Raw genomic sequence first — 17350 nt, 5'->3', positions numbered from 1 at the left:
GATTTGCACAGATGGAAAGCAGCAAATTTGTGCCTATAACAAGTTGGTATTTTGAGAAAAATATTACTCATGTTTACTTACTGGACTAGCAGCAAAAACTCTTATATTGGAAAGCAAGTTTTATTTATTGTCTTTGTCCTTTGCAGAATGCATCTTGCCTTTTACAGTTTGTTTAGGGATATTTTTATTTAATTTCCTTCTCTTCTGTAACTGTAACTCACAACTACAAGGCACTATTTTTGTATTTACAGCTGCAATCTTTTACAAGGATTAAACAAGGCTTCATTACAGTACACAGCTATCGTGCTTTCTTCCTGAGCTACCTCAGAAGTTCGATATGAGCAAGAGAAAATAGTGAAGTTGTCATTTTGGGTAAACAGAGACATCTCTGGGAAGGCCAAAGGCATAACATTATGCTCCATCCCTGGAAGTGTCCAAGGCCAGGATGGATGGGGCTTGGAGCACCCTGGGCTAGTGGAAGGTGTCCCTGCCCATGGCAGGGGGTGGCACTGGATGGGCTTTAAGGTCCCTTCCAACCCAAGCTGTTCCATGATTCTGTGCTTTGTTACTAAGCAGAAAACCTTCTTCCATATTGGATAAAAAGGAACCACTTCATTAAATGGTTATTTCTACCCTGTAGTAAGGCTGGCCTGTCCAGTTTAATGACACCAGAGGAATGAGCAGCAATAACAGGAATTCTGCTTCTGATCTACAACAGATCCAAAGCTCATAGAAATTAAATGGCAGCATCAGGCTTATACTTTGAATTTGGGGTTTTTTCTTGGTGAAGAAGTTTTTTTGGGACACAAAAATCTTCTCCATGAAGAAATTGTCATCTTTTCTTTCTTCACTCAGAAAATCTGACAGAAAGACAGGAAAGTAAAGAACTTAAAGAATGATCAGTCTCTTAAAATACATATGTAAAGCCACCACACACATGACAAAATAGGGCCTAGTGCACTGATGACCCATGGACCTGATAAGGAGAAGTTGTTCCCTCATTTGAACTTTTCAGGAGCCACTTTCAGTCATCAAAACCAATGAGAAAAGCTAATGAAAATACAAAAGATCTTCTAAATTAGCAGTTCCTCCCCTCCCCAGAGATGGCTGCTCATCTGGAATGTCAGAGTGGTACAAAGGGGAAGCTTGGGATCGGTACTAACGACAGCTGATGGGCTGGAAGGTCTTCCTCGGAAGCTTCCTTGGTGCTTCCTTGGAACTAGGAGACATAACTAACTCCAGTGATGACATTAATCTTCACGTCACCATCACTGCACATCTTCCTGCTGTGTGACACAACACCCTCTCAGGGGACTCTGTGCTCCTACCCTGAGCCAGTTACGTATTGGGATTGAGAGACTGCATGAGTTACATGATTTAAAAAAAAAGAAAATAATCAGCTGTAAAGCAGTAAGGAATCTGTAAGAGTAGGTTGGGATGGCCATTCTCCATCCCTGCTGAATCCAACCATGCCCATGCAGTGAATCGCTGCCTCTGAGTCCTGGGCCTAGCAATGCTCTCAGGCCAACTCAGGTTGAAGTTGATGACCTTAGTCAGGTGACCTTAAAGGAATTTCTAAAAGACAACACTATCAGTCAACAAATTATGACCCACTTGCACCCACATGAGCCTCTCCAAGGGGCTGCTGCTCTTGCAAGAGCTGCCATGTGATGCAGAAGAGGGTTCCTTCCAGCCATCCCCATGCTGGACACACCAGGTCCCAGCACACCTGTAGAGGCAAGCAGGTGGCACCCTCTCATCTGAGACACTCATGATGGGCCATCCTGACCTACTCTGTGACACCTTCTGTGGTGCTGACTCAGCCTTAACACAGACATTTCCTCACAGAGGCACTTGCATAACAACAACCTCACAGCTGGCAGAACCCACACTTCCCCATTTATTGGGAAGCTCATTTTTAACTTTGGAAAATGCTGCTTGCCTGGCACATAAAAGAACACCTCCTCACCACCCAAAAAACCCCCAACCAGCCATCCAACAGCTCCACCTCAACCCTGGATGAGGACGTGGGAGAGTTCCCTACTGAGGTGATTGCCTGGCTTTGCCCACACACAACACACAAGAGCTTCCGCTGCGTTTTCCTCGAGGAGAGCAAGCTCAGCCTGGAACACCCTCCCACGGACCACCCTGTCCCATGTGCCTTGACCTCAGCTGCCTGGTTGGGAAACAGCTGGCTCAGCCAGGCCCATTTTCCCAGGGCAGAGATAAGAATGACAAGGATTTACAGCCCTGCTGAGCTGAAAGGAGAACAGTTTGCATGCCTGGCTCCCAGCTCACAGCCCGACTCAGTCACAGGGACAAGATTAAGCTTTAGGAGTTCCCACTCCCAGTCCATAGTCAGCCTCCCAGCCTGTGCATGGTCAGGGTTGTTGCCTCGTGCCACACTGCAGAAGAATGGTGAAATACAGCCTTTATGCTGTTATGATTCATCTAATCTTCACAGATTTATGGGGCACAATAGATCCGTAACATAAATTTTACAGAGACCTTTCATTTGTTAAGCAATCTGTTCCCACCTATGGGAAGAGAGATGTTTCACCAGAAGCACAGTCAAGTTTTCTGGTTTGAGCCTGCAACTGAGTGCTTGAGCTTCATACCCTGTGCTTTTAGTGTTTTTCAGGGCTCAAAGCTCTGAAACTGCAAAGCACACAGAGAATCAAACCCTCTTGCTCCTCCCAGAACAAAGAAAACGTGCAGCAGAAGCAGACAGAAGAGCTTATTGTAGATGCACATATAAGCCAAGGGAACGACTTAAGACTTTGACCCAGCATATATATCTGCTCATCCCTGACATGGCAAAGATTCTTAATTTTGACTAGTGAGATGGGATTACCTTCAGATTTCTATTTCAGAATTGTGGGAATAGCAATTAATCCGGTAATCAGGATCTATGCAGCGATGACAACCTATCTATGGAGCAACCTACAGAATTTATACTAATAAAGCTTAACTCATTACCTGCTTTTCTTTCAAACTTACTTGCAATATTTCCCACAAGTTTTGATTAATTGCCACAGGTACATGCATGGAACAACTTATTTGCACATTTGCTAATCAGCTTTAGTCCCAATACACACAAGAATCAGGTACCTTGTGTCCTGCTCAGCTGTTATTCCACATTATCTCTTGATACTGCTATAGAAAAATGAAGGCACATTCCCTCCTATGCATACACCACTATTTATCACTCCAGTCTAACACCCCAGCAGCCTTTAAATAAGGCAGTTATGGTGTGAGACCATCTTTGCTACTGTGAAGGCAAACAAAGCTTACCTTAGCACCTGAACAGCTGAAACTAGTCTAGACTTAATGGGAATACTCCAATCACTTCCTTAAGACTTCTGGCTGCTCTGTAGTGCTCTGGCACCACCCAGCTAGGATCATCTCCTTGGTGGGAACACTCAAAATAAATGTGGTTCTACTTCAGAAACACCACTGCAAGAGACAAAAAGGGTGTTAGGGAATCACAGTGCCCTGAGAGTGTCACCTGGCTCCTTGGGTTGCCTGGTTTATAGAAAGGGTGGAACAAGAAAGTGATTTTAATTTATAACCACCATTGGTTTGCTGTTTTGCAACAAACATGGCCCAGTCAGCTCCAGGATGTTCAGAGGTCTCTTGCCCAACAGGTTCAAATATTTGGCTCCATTTTCTGTATGTGAAATGAGCAGTCTGGGCAACCCTTAAAAATAAATACTTACAGCACTTGGAAAATTAATAGGTTCTGAATTCCAAGAGGGAAAAGAAGGAAAGAATGAAAGAAAGAAAAGAAAGAAAATACTCAGTACACATTGGCATTACAGGAAGTTTTACACCCACCATTTCCCATGACCACATCCCTGATATTCTCCAGTGACTGGGAAGGAACACCATAATGAAGGAATGCTCACCTGAGAATCTGGCCAGACACCTTTTTAAGAAGACTGACATATATCCCAATTGCTTTCTGTGGGTCAATGACTAGCTCCATAATTACCATGTATATTTTGATCTTCACTGATACTCACCAGCTGCAGGAAATTACACACTGTGCTGTACCTGCTGTAAGCTTATCCCATTGCTATCCTGTTATTAACTGTTCTCCCTTTGGGACTTGCAGCATCTCCTACTCCAGCCACTGAAATGGAAGAAAATGCCAACACCAGCTTGGAAGACAACTTTGAAGGACAGGCAACACACACAGGCGAGGAAACTAACTGGGTTTTTTTTCCTAAAAATAAGTGAAAATGTTCATGTTCACTGGGGAAGCCCAGAATTCCAGTAGTTCCAGTGGATTGGCCAAACCTCTTGCACAAAACCACAGGTTCCAAAGGCAATGAGAAGGTATTTGCAAGTGGCAGCCCCCATGGCAGGTAACACCAAATGTTGTGCTGCTCCTCCTCAAACCTGAAGCAAAGGCCAAATGCAGGGGACACTTGACAAAGCCACCAAGAGCCATGGCCCAACGTGGCTCCTGTTGGTTTATTGCCTCACTCCTGTGGTTTATTTCTTCACTTTGTTCTCCAGGGGAGTAGAGAAGACAACAAAAGAGCAACAAAACCCACACTCCCACGCTAGAATTAGGTGATAGCGTTTCACTAGAAAGGCAAAATGATTTTTCCCTTCTTACAGAAGGAACACTCAGAGCTAAAAATGCCCCTTATGGCAAACACAGAATTTAGAAGCTTTAAAAGAGGCCTCACTCAAAACCATCACTCTTTTTAATCCAGTGCTCAATCACCAGGATTTTTATGAGTACTGACATTGTGTTCAGCTCTACAGCCAGGGATCATCTCCTCCACCCCATTGACAGGTAACAGGATGCCAATCATTCCCTCCCTGTGCTCCAAAGGCTTCTTTTCCTTGGAGCTATAATAAATGCCGCCCTTGTAATAACTCTGGGGTTCTTTCCCAACCAGCCTTGCTGCTGTTGGCCAAGATTATGAGATATACACAGGTTGGATGTGGCTCTGAGCAACAGAGCTAGTGGAAGGTGTAGAATGAGATGAGCTTTAAGGTCCCTTCCACCCCAAACCATTCTATGAAAAAAAAAAAAAAAAAAAAAAAAAAAAAAAAAAAAACATATACATGCACTATATCTCACTTTCATCACATCTTCTGTGTGAAAATGAGAGCTGCCTACCCAGTCTTTTCTAAATTTTCCATAGGAAACTTCACCTCTGAAAACACTGAAGTATTCTTTGTTTGTGCTTTAAAACCTAAGATGCAGATTAAAATTTTTCATTTTGAAAAACAGCACTGGAATTTCGAAATTTTTTTTTTTCCCAGTTTCAAAATTTAAGCAGTTTAATCAAGCAGCTCCAAAGACCAAGATCTGCATTACAATCAGAATTATCATTTGCCTTACGGGTTACTCTTCCAGTGCAACATGTATTGTTCAGGGTTTTTAAAAATAATCTCAAATGTCCTGCACTCTTAGTTTTACTCTGAGTCCTTATACACATTTAATATTTAAATTTTATTAAATATTTAAATTAATATTTAAAGACCCTGTTTATAAAGAAATCAAATATTTGTCTACCAAACATCACCTTTGGCGAACATGGCAATTTTAACAGGTTTCAACATCCTCATCCATGTTAACTGCTCATGTAGTTCACCACAATCCTTCCAAAGGATCCTGATAGGAACCAGATCACCAAAGTGATCCAGGCTACAAAAACCCTCTTTCTTTCTTTTTGGGACACGTTGATCCCAAAGCTTTGGTTCTCAGCACTCCTGGAGAGTGCTTTGGAAGGAGGAGGGACACATAAACTGAGGGACAGAAGGAAAAACCAGCAAAGAACAGAAACTTCTCAAGAAACCTCTTGTTGCAGCCACTTTCTCACCCGGCTTCATCTCTCTTAGGGCCCAAAGGTGTGATCAATGACTGGAGGAAGTTCAAATTAGAGAGTGAAGATGGAGACTCCTTACCCCCGAGCAAGAAAGAAATGCTTAGACAAATGTCTTCACCACACAGATCTTTCAGCAGAGATGATAAAGATACCAGAGAGAGATTCTGCCGTAAGGTAAGAAAAGCAAAAGGAATTAATTTTGGCTCTATATAAAACATGCCTGTTATAAGGTAGAAAATCTTGAATTTCCACTCAATTTCTGTGTAACTTAGCAGAACTCTCACAGTGCAGACAGAACACGTGCAAAACAACGGAGCTGGGGAAGGGGCTGGAGCACCAGGAGCAGCTGAGGGAGCTGGGAAAGGGGCTCAGCCTGGAGAAAAGGAGGCTCAGGGAGGACCTTCTGGCTCTGCACAACTCCCTGACAGGAGGGGGCAGCCGGGGCTTGGGCTCTGCTTGCAGGGAACAGGGACAGGATGAGAGGAAATGGCCTCGAGTTGTTCCAGGGCAGGCTTAGATTGGATATCAGGAAAATTTCTTCCCCATAAGGATGGCCAAATGTTGGAATAGGCTGCCCAGGGCATTTATGGAGTCACCATCCCTGAAAGCATCCAAAAAATAGGGATGTGGTGCTTAGCGACATGGGTTAGAGGTGAATTTGGCAGTGCTGAGTTAATAGTTGGACTTGACAATCTTTAAGGACTTTTCCAACCTTAATGGATCTGTGATTCTCTCTATCCAGTCCTCTCTCAAGCAAAGGGTAACTTCAGTAAAATGAGCAGTGTATTTCACATCTATCCTGTACAGCACAGCTTGATCTTTCTTCCTCCCTTCCCTGCCACAATGGTCTATCCTTGGTTAAGGCAATGGAAAATTTTTAATGTGTTTAAGAACCTATCAGTCAGGATAGTGCTCTGAGCCTGAACATCACTCAACCATTTACTAATTCTGAAACAGGGGAGAACCAAACCCCTAATAACACAGGACTTAAACCTGCCCCACTACTGGCAAAATTTCCACGGGCTCTGAGAGATCCATAAATTTTTGCCAAATGTGGCCACTGCTTTCAGTACCAGCATGTTGACAGGCAAGCATTGAGACAGGATCTGCACCTGTCTCTCGACGGGACCTCCCAAAGTCGCTGTAGGGAGTGATGGTGCTTCTGGCTCAACTTTCGGGGTTCTCTAGACAACAGGTGGGTCTGTCCCCATTCCAGCTCCCAGGGGTTCCCAGTGACTAACAGCACTCTCTGGCTATTCCCAGATGAGCATGCAGGAGTACGAGTTGATTCACGCCACACAGGAGGACGAAAGCTGCCTACAGCAGTACCGCAAGCGCTGCATGCAGGACATGCACCAGCGGCTCAGCTTCGGGCCCAAGTTTGGCTTCGTGTGCGAGCTGCAGAACGGGGAACAGTTCCTGGAGGCCGTGGAGAAGGAGCACAAAACCACCACGGTCATCGTGCACATTTACGAGGACGGCGTCAAGGGCTGCGAGGCCCTCAACAGCAGCCTGACCTGCCTGGCAGCCGAGTACCCCACCGTCAAGTTCTGCAAGATCAAGGCCTCCAGCACGGGCGCTGGGGATCGCTTCTCCAGCGAGGTGCTCCCCTCCCTCCTGGTCTACAAGGCCGGGGAGCTGCTGAGCAATTTCATTAGTGTCTCTGAACAGTTCAATGAGGAGTTTTTTGCTGTGGATGTGGAGGCTTTCCTAAATGAGTATGGGCTGCTACCTGAGAGGGAGCTTCGGGTGCTGGGGAATGGCACAGATGAGCCAGATGTTGAATAATTAGAGCCATAGTCCTCACTGCCTCCCTCTCCTCTTCAGTCAGCTGTAAATCAATGTCAGTAACACTCATCCCACTTAGAGAAGGTGGTCTTTGCTGATATATTTGTAACATACAAAGACATAAAAATTGTTTAACTGTTAGTATGTGGATTCTACTTAAAACACATACAACTGGCAGTCCTGTACATATCTCTATGCCAGCCACAATAATAGGAAGAACAGCAGTGATATTTAAGAAATACAGGAAAAACAAATTAAAATTTGAGGGCCCATGCCTGTCTCCACAAAGCACCAGTCCTTCGTCTCAGTGGGGACAGGACTGGTCCATCCCTCTGTGCACACAAAAAGCCATCTCCATGCTCTGAAGTTACAGCAAGTCCTGACTCCTGATTCACTTCTACCGATTTTGGCAGGAACAAGCAGTTTAAAGGACAGACAAATAGCCCAAAGTCCTTGCATTTCTAAATGGCTCAAGTGTCTACATCATTATTTTATTCCACATTTAATATTCAATACTGATGCAAAGAGAGAAGTTAGCTCAGTGCTCATGTACGTTTTTCACCCAAACAGCTGACACAGACACAGCATCAGCTGATTTCAGTTCATGGGAGCTCCCTATGCTGAGCAGCAGTATTTAAAATGTCTGTCAGTTTCTGGAAAAGTATGTTGTGCTTATGCAATAACTCTGCATAAAGCTTATCAGCTCTCAAAAGCTGCCATTGGAAGTACGAAATATATTGGTAGTACATAACCTTAGCCTTAAAGACATGAAATATTAGTAAGCACTCATTAGACATTTACTAAACTCAAAGTTTCAGGTTTTGTTAAAGGGAAGCTGCTGAGAACTACAATTTAACAATCTATCTGAGAGGAAGACATGGGATAAACTCACTATAAACATTCCTCTCTCTCTCCACTTGATACAACACAACAAAACATTAGAAACCCTTCAGTGACTTCTGCACACTGCCAAAGCTAAAGGCTGTTTGAGAATGGAAGTATCTGTATCTTACTAAAGATCTTAACAGCACAGTTTGGCTGATAACATTTGAGATGATCAAAATGTTAAAGACTATTTCTCTTTTGTTTGTTCTTTTTTAGAAACTGTTAAAGTACTACTGAATTTCTACTTTTAACATTGTTTTGCCATGGATGACTATTCTAACAGAGCTCTAGAAACCTCACCTCATGTACACCTTATTAATCATCTCTCATACAATCTTCTCTAACCAGTAAAACAATTCATGACTTTATTACACCAAGAATTCAAATAGCATGTTCCCAAAATGTCATTATTTCCATGCTGTAAACTGCTGAGTGAGAGACTGTGACAAGCCTTTCTGATGGAACTCCAGGTGAAAGGAATAAAGCTTTTCCCTTGGAGCAGTCCTCTCTCCCCTTCCTGAAGCGTGAAGTTGACCCCTCAGGTAAAGTCACTTTCATCCTAACATTTCATTTGTGTCTTCAGAATATTTGCAGATACACCAAACAGCATGAAAATCCAATGATCTTATAGGAGTTTAGGTAGAAAATACTGAATTATCTTTTGTCCATCATAAAAGTAACCAGTTACCTGAGTAGCAGGACAATACTTCCCTTGCATTTTGTTAATGATGTGTTTTAAAGACACAAAAAATTTCTATCCTCTACACGCCAAGAAAATCTCCATTTAAGTTGTGAGAACTTAACTTCCTCGAGAACTTTCCCTCTTCATCCAACTTGGTTTAAAAGCTATCAGGCTGTACATCAGCAGCCTCATCACATAAGCTTCATTTCCTTGAGAATAAGGCTGAAAGCACAAAATCCCAACAGTAGCACCACAGAAGCAGCACCCATAGCTACTGTAAGAAATAAGTTGACACTCCAATTTAAGAGACAGATTAAGCATGCTTAAGAAGGATTTTCTTCAACCTGTGATTTAAGAACCAAAAAGCAAACACACATGTGGCACCAAGCCTCAACAGAAGCTCATGACTAATGAAGTTGCAAATAAAACTGATCACAGCAGTTATCAGTTTCTGCAGGAAAAAACCCCAACACCTTAAAAACAAAAAGCAAGACTTGACTCAAACATTTACTACTGTACGAAGGTTTTTGAGTAGCAAACGCTAAATGCTTCAATAAGCACATGGGAACAGCCTTCCTGCTACTCTGCCCTGTGGTTACTCTTCCTTTTGACTCAAAGTCACAGAGATCCCGAGTGTCCCTAAATATTCTGATGGAGCACAGGGGTGAACAAATTATCACTGGTGTCACTGCTGCTCAGACTGAGAGCAAAGCCTCTGGTAGATGCCAGCGTCCTGCTGCCAGCTGGGCTAGTTATTTTTCCTCCCAGCAGCCCAGACAGGGCTGTGTTTTGGATTCAGTACAGAATCATTTTGATAACACACTGATGTTTCAGCTGTTGCTGAGCAGAGCTTACCCCCAGCCAACGACTTTGCAGTGTCCCAGGCTCTGCCAGTGAGGAGCTGCACCAGAAGCTGGGATGGAGCATGGCCAGGACAGCTGATCCCCCTGGGCAGAGGGATATTCCACACCATGGGATGTCATGCCCAGTGTGAACTGGGGCAGTTGGCCGGGAGGGCCGATGGCTGCTGGGGGACGGGCTGGGCATCAGTGGGTGAGTGGTGAGGGACTGCACTGGGATCACTCATCTGTCTGGCTTGTACTCCTCTCTCTCTTTTGTTATCCCCCTTTCATTATTATTACTACTGCTATTACTATATTGTACTTTATTTCAATTATTAAACTGTTCTTATTGCAACCCAAGAGTTTTATCTTTGTTCCAACCCTCCTGCCCCTCGCCCCAGGGAGGCGAACAAGCCGTGTGTGGTCCTTAGGTCCCAGCTGGGGCCACACACCATCACAACCTGTCAAAACTTACCACACCAAATGCTGCCCTCAGATGTGAGGAATCATAAACCTCAGTGACGAAGACCACTGAGATTTTTAAAACTACTTAAAACCCCATGGCACAGAAAATAATGATTCTGTAAAACTATTTTGTGTCATAAATTTTAGAACTATACTGAGAAGAGCCTGATTTTCAGATGTGGAAGTTGAAACCATTACCCTGGACTCTTACATACTAAAATAAATATATATCTGCAATCATGGACATGAGTTAACAAAGCTCAGTGTCAGTCACAATGGAGTTTTGACAGACTGAAAACTTCGGAGTATTATACAGGTAGGAAAAGGATAAACCTACAATCAAACCTGAGCTAGAGTTATGCAGTAGTCAGGAAACAGATTTTTAAAAGGTTGTTTTCCTTTTCTCTTACACACACATTTAAATTTATCCTAAAGCCCTCATTTTCTTATGCTATCAATGGCACAAAATGGTACAAGAAAGGATGGGACAACGAAATCCCCTCTTGGTCAGTCCTGTAATTCTTAGACAAGCAAGAACCTGCTTTCTTCTACATCCACTATTTCCTCATGCCAGGATGACTGGAAGGCTCAATCTGTAGGTACAAGTCAAATTACTCTTTTTTCCTTTGACAGGGTTGATTAATTTCTTATTGCACAAATGTTAACAGTCTCCTACATCACACCTGAAATCTCCACCAGAGCCCAAACTGGAAAATCAGACTTCCACAGATCCTTGATACCTAGTTACTTACAATCTGAAGGATTAATTTGACCATCACCACAAAGAAAAGGATCATTTACTAAGCACTGCATAAGCTTGCAGAGGGGAAGAAAACCAGAGTTCTTTGCAAGGGGATCCATGGAATAATACATTCCAACAAGCTCTATTTTTGATACCACAAGCACTAAACAAGAATAACTATAGGAAGAGTGTTTCAGGACAATTTTCTTCTCTGGTGTCAGAGATGCTGTACCTCACTTCTGTGGCTGAGTTTTGTGTTACAGGCAACTAAAGAATAATCATTTTGTATTTTACCTCCAAAAGCACACCCTATTCTCCTTAAAAAAAAAAGACAAAAGACAGCTCCTTTCTCCTAATTACACCCCTGTTCCTCCCTCTAACAGAGGCTGTAGCAGAGCAATTTTTAAACCAACCATATTCTGAAGCATGTTACAAAATTACTCCCATTTTCTGGATAACCCTCAGCCTCCCCTGGATGTCATCCCACCTCCTGATTCCTGCCTATTGATTCCACTCACTGGCACAGAATAAAAAGCAATTATAAAACCCACAGCTGAACCCAGTGCCTCCATTACACCACTCACCTTGCTTCAGGAGGTCCCAGTTGAGCAATGCTGAGCACAGAAGGTCAACACTGTGTTTCAAAATATACTTACAATACTAAAAGCAGCTGTTTTTTCCAAACATGTAAAAACAGAATACACAGGTGAGGCAACAGCAGTCAAGACACCTTTCTCAGAGTTGCCTTTAATAAAGGTATCCCAGTACATACTTGATTATGCTTTAGAATCAAAGGGTTTATTTTTTTCTTTGTGTTCTACTGCCTTCAAACAAATAAGAAATTTGCATTGGTATTAAAATGCCTTTAATTCTCTTCTGTTGTAGTTCAGGTCCAAGTAAACATCACATTTCATATACAAGTTATCTTTATTAACCTTACTAGAATTCATTCCCTCCTTCCACCTTCCTCATGTCAAGTAAACACGCAACTGGCCAACATCCCCAGGAGACTCTCTCATCACGGAAAGCTCTCTGTTTATAGCCTAAAAATCCTGATTAGCAAAAATTTTGACAACTTGCCTGTATCTACAAGATAACCCACAAGACCTGCCTAGGTGTAACTGTTGCTGAAATAGTTAAAATTCCAAGATAACAATGATTGTATTGGAGCTGGACAGAGAAATCCTCATCAGGAGGCACTGAATAAAAGCCAGCAGCATACACACAGCTCAGCAATGCTATGCATTTCATTGATTTCTGAGTTCTCCAGTCCTGAACCAAGCTATTTACAGGCTGTCTTGGTCTAGTCTTAAAACTTCTAGAAACTATTCATTTGCATTTTATGCTAGTTAGCCAGTATTATCTAAAACAACACATATGGTGAAATGCTGGCTTCACTAAAACTAATATTCCCCCAATTAACTGTAATAAAATAAGATTTCTCTTAGCAAAGGAACCCTTAAAGCAGGAATTGTCATACCAGGTCATTATGCAGGTTTTACCAATGCCCTGAGAAACACCAGGAGCAGCATTTTGCATTAAAGGAACCAGGAGGAAGAAAATGAAGGTTCTATGTTTGTTTAAGGGTTCTCTCTAGAAAATAATATTATCATTCATTTATACAGAGCAACAGGGTCAGTTTCTTGTAAACCTGATTCACCCTCTACTTGATTCTGTAAGTGCATAATTCTACTTGATCTAGGAAGTGCATGATGGAACAAGGTAACTGAACCTACGGTTTATATTGCACATCTACCTGGTGAGATTTAGGCAACAATTCTTAATTACTAATATATTAACCCCAGCTGTTTCCATCTTGTGAGTGGCCAACACTTCCTAGGAGCTGTGGTGGCTGGAGTTTAATCACTGGAGATCAATCACTGAAGTAGTTGAAGGAGAAGATCGACGCCAGGACTGCAACAGCGGCTGCCACAACCAGCCCTAAATCCAGAGGGAACACAGGCAGTGAGGGAAGGGCAGCACAACCAGCCCTAAATCCAGAGGGAACACAGGCAGTGAGGGAAGGGCAGCACAACCAGTCCCTAAATCCAGAGGGAACACAGGCAGTGAGGGAAGGGCAGCACAGGCAGCAGCAGGCAGGGAGGGGAGGGTGGGTCAGGGGGAATGAGCACAAGGAGAAACAAAAAGAGCTACCCCAAAAACTACTTTTCTTAGCATGCTCATTACTGATGCAGCTGAGGAGACACACAGAAAACCCCAAAACACCCCAGTGATGATTTAAGGGAAAACATTTTTACATTCAAAGCAAACACATATTTACTGCTCCTATTTAATCTTCCAGTTACCATATTCTAATAATTAATAGAAACCAGAAGTTACTGCTTTGTTGACTAAAGTGGAACTATTTCAATACAAGCAGACCCACAGCACAGAGAGCTGTACTAAGTGCAGACACATCTCTGAGAGCGGGATGAGGCAGCACCATGGAGAAGTTGCAATGGAGAGTTCTGTAGCTTAGCATGCTGTGGGAGTTAACAGTCCTGAAAGGGCCCACTGCAGGTTCTGGAGTGCCATAGCAAACATCTGGGAAGGAACATACCCATATTTTGTTGGAGCTTCAACAGCAACGTTGCTTTTGTCAGCTGTGCCTGTTGCGTGTCACTCGGGCTGTCAGTCACTGGACAAATATCAACTGCATGGAAATCAAGGAAAGATGGGAAAAATTAGCAGCTGCATTTTACAGTGAGTTAATGCAAAAGGCCAAGAACTTCCCATCAACTTTATAAAGTGTATTTATAGTAGAAAAAACCAGTTTATTGCAGTAGAAGTGGTACAACAGCACATCGCTGAACTATGCTGTATGGCTGGAACGGTAAAACTAAAGAGACAAAATACATTTCAGGAGGAGTTCCTCTTCCAAAACTCATTTTCCACACCCTGCTTCCATAGAAACACTCCCAACCCTCTTTGCATAGCCTGGGGAGAATTTGACTACCCTGAGAGGGAATCACCAAAATGTATCAGTAAGCACCTTCCAAGATCAAAGGTTCCCTTCAGAGCCATCTGTCCCAAGTTCAGGGTACATGCAAATCCTGCTGCCATGAGAGGATGAGCCCGCCAGCACTTCCCTACCCAACATCCAGAAACGCAACCACAGAAATTTCTTTTTGAAGATCCCCTAAAAATACCCTTTCACAGCAGGTATGGAGGACTCATTCCTCTTTGGAAGAATTACTAAATCCTTAGTCTGCCCAGCCAGGATGTGAGAGAGCTTAAGTCTATTTCCAGGCGGATGGGATTCAAACCTGTATCTATTTCCTTTGCAAAGATCTCCCTAATCCCTTGGCTATATCCAGCCTGTTAGAGGGGCAGGAGACAAAGAAGGGGATTAACCTCCAGTCCTCCAGCCCAACTTGTTTGAGTCACACAGAGCCAGCATGGAGTATGCCATACACCCCTCAGTGATAAGGCTGCTTGATGGTGGTGGGCCAATGGCCTTCAATTTGCAGCATTCCCGTTTCCACGAGTTTGCTAAGACTTCACTTGCCAGAAGTTTGCAATTCAGTAGCTACGACCACAGGCACCTTCTGCACGAGCAAAGGGTAAGAGAAAGTGTTTGTCATGGCAGTGGGAGCTGGATGTGTCTGGGAAGAGTGAGATGGGCAGGCTCATAAGAGAACGAGCCTAACAGACTGTTCAGGAAACAAGGAAACCCCCAGCAGCACCAGATATCAGGTTTAGAAGGCCATGGGACACTGATCTGAATAAAAACAGATCTCCATTTCCACAGTGGCGTTGTCCATCAGCAATAAATCACAAATTACATACTTGAGTAATAGGCACATCCTTTGTGTGATTCATACACAAATAATTCATGAAGTACTTTCTCTATCATTAGCTGTGGTGGAAATGGATAATCTAGACATGATCAGAAAGGCTGTTTCATCTAACATGAGTCATGTGGATGATTGTCTTCAAAATCTCCTTAAGTCAAACTTGCACAACATCTGTTACACAAAACCACCCAAACTAGGCTTTTACAACCTGTCTTTAGGTTTTTTATTCCTAAACCCACCAAACTGCTACAGGATGTACTGCAGCAGAGAAATCACTGTCTGATATGAAACTCAACAGGACAGTGAGTTACACAGATATACAGACATCTATACATATGCATATATTAAGCAAAACATTGCTTGGAGATCTCTCTGCAAGCAGCACATACACATAAAATCAAGATAACATTTCAGTGCAAAGTGTGTTTTTCGAAGAGAAAGTATCAAATATCCCTGAATCCCACTGGTCCTCAATGAGGCCATAGCTAAATCATTATTTTCTCTGTGCCAAGAAAAACACTCCCTCAGCTGCCTAAAATGTGAGTAGAAGTCTTCAGCTAGAGTAGAGGCATTATTAATTGCTGCAATATCGGTTTTCAGTAAGTATCTTAACTAGTACAGTAAGAGAAGTTCTGTCCAGAGTTTTGAATTTCTTAAAAAATCCCACTTTGGGATAATCTGACTGCATTTCTTGAGCCACCTCTGAAGTCTAGCTCCAGCAGGTTCCTTTCTGCTGTACATTTGATGAGCAGGTAGGATGGTCTGTGCCCTCTAACTTGAGGTTTCTTTGTGCCTCCCTGTGCTGACAGGACCTTTGGAAGCTGCACATCAAGGCAGCCGCACATTCCTCGCTTGTTCAGGCGGGAAAAAGGTAAAAAGACAAAGGGAAAAAGAAAAAAGATCCACCCTTGAGCTATTTGGTTACCACAGGCCTTTATGGCATCACATTCTGGAAGATTTGCATGTGAAGCAGCTGTAGCACTAAAGAGTTTTCATAGCAGATGTTTTCTAGTACCAATTATATGAATCCTTAATTCTTCAGTTTCCTAACCAAGATGGGGAAGTGATTACCACTGCTGAAGTCTTATTTCTGTCTATCCACTCAGGGTATTTAACAGCCCACCCCCTGCACTGAGGAGGAGCAGGGATTTAGTAAAGCCAATCAGAAATGCAGAGCTTTCAGTTGCCTGTATTAGAGCACTAAATACCTTGAAATCACAGTGTTAGAGATATTTAAGGCTTTCACTCATAAATAGCTCAGGGTTTACTTTCCATTTTCCATATAGCAATTTTAAAGCATGACCCCGTGGTGCCCCCACTGGTGAGGTGTACAAGGAGTCAAGAGATTAAAGCTGCAGGAGACACCAGGAGAGCCCAAGTTCAGTAAACACATAAAACTGACCTCAAAATTTCCCATTTTGACTAAAAGCTGCTTAAGAAATAAATCTTTTGCCTATACTGATTAGATCCTCTTCTTCTAAAGTGCATATTTTAAAGAGCAACAAAACCCCAAATTATTTCAAAAGCCTGCTTGTGTTCTTGAATTTTAGAGAATTCTTTTTATCAGCAAACTTTCCCCAGAACCTCGGTATGGAAAGCATTTCCAGTTAATTCGAGGTAGGGGCCTCAGACCACAGGAACTGTGACACAAACAGAAACGCTGATGACAAAATTCCCTACAAACCTATTACTGAATATTGACTACTATTAACAAAGTTAGAGCTAAGCTTAGAGAAACAACACATGCTTCCCACGTCAATATGATGCACTGGAAAAGCCTTTGCACAAGGGAAACCATAAACTCCCATTGTAACATAAAAACACGTTTACAGCAATACTCAGACATTTCCTACCAAAGCAACAATAAAAATCAAATTCCATAATTAATTTGGTTTTTTTAGAATGCAGAACACTTTGTATGCATTTAACAGGACTCTTTCTAAAATGACCTTCCTGGTGTGATAAAAGAGTATAAATAACTTGTGATTTTAATAAACCACAGATGCCTCATGCCTCAACACTAATTATCAGAATGAACGGTGCTGTGCTGATAGCATTATTGATATCACTGCTATTAACAGAGCCCATTCCATGGACAAACTTTATGGTGGTCACCAGGACAAGGCCAGGCTTTACCAAAAACCCCTCGAATGTTTTTCCCTCTCCTCTTCTATGCACTTACTTTAAATTGTGGGTTTGGGGCTTTTTTTAAATGAAAATACAAACCTACTTTAATTTGCTTTTCTTTAAAGAAAAAAAAAAAAAAAAGGACGCTAACACTCCCCTCCCCCCCCTCT

General features: G+C 42.7%; 2 protein-coding genes across 6 annotated transcripts in view; one reads left to right on the top strand and one right to left on the bottom strand.

The window, feature by feature from the left end:
• Positions 1-9602, top strand: part of PDC (phosducin) — a 20187-nt gene extending 10585 nt beyond the window's left edge. Inside the window, exons 2-4 of one of the 2 annotated variants that reach the window (XM_008635399.2) lie at positions 4118-4201; positions 5866-6026; positions 7116-9602. In XM_008635399.2, the coding sequence (XP_008633621.1) occupies positions 4141-4201; positions 5866-6026; positions 7116-7640 (747 nt within the window). In that variant the 5' untranslated portion in view covers positions 4118-4140 and the 3' untranslated portion in view covers positions 7641-9602. The remainder of the gene's footprint in view (positions 1-4117; positions 4202-5865; positions 6027-7115) is intronic. The other variant, XM_017736485.1, reaches the window with a different exon arrangement.
• A 2375-nt stretch (positions 9603-11977) lies between these two features.
• Positions 11978-17350, bottom strand: part of CUNH1orf27 (chromosome unknown C1orf27 homolog) — a 16426-nt gene continuing 11053 nt past the window's right edge. For all 4 annotated transcript variants that reach the window (XM_017736482.1, XM_017736483.1, XM_008635398.2 and 1 more), the window contains exons 13-14: positions 13817-13909; positions 11978-13197 (exon numbers count right to left, since the gene is read on the bottom strand). In XM_017736482.1, the coding sequence (XP_017591971.1) occupies positions 13130-13197; positions 13817-13909 (161 nt within the window). In that variant the 3' untranslated portion in view covers positions 11978-13129. The remainder of the gene's footprint in view (positions 13198-13816; positions 13910-17350) is intronic.

The sequence above is a fragment of the Corvus brachyrhynchos genome, unplaced genomic scaffold (assembly GCF_000691975.1).
Source record: "Corvus brachyrhynchos isolate BGI_N302 unplaced genomic scaffold, ASM69197v1 scaffold155, whole genome shotgun sequence".
Lineage (NCBI taxonomy): Eukaryota > Metazoa > Chordata > Aves > Passeriformes > Corvidae > Corvus > Corvus brachyrhynchos.
This window is presented reverse-complemented; position numbering and strand designations above follow the sequence as displayed.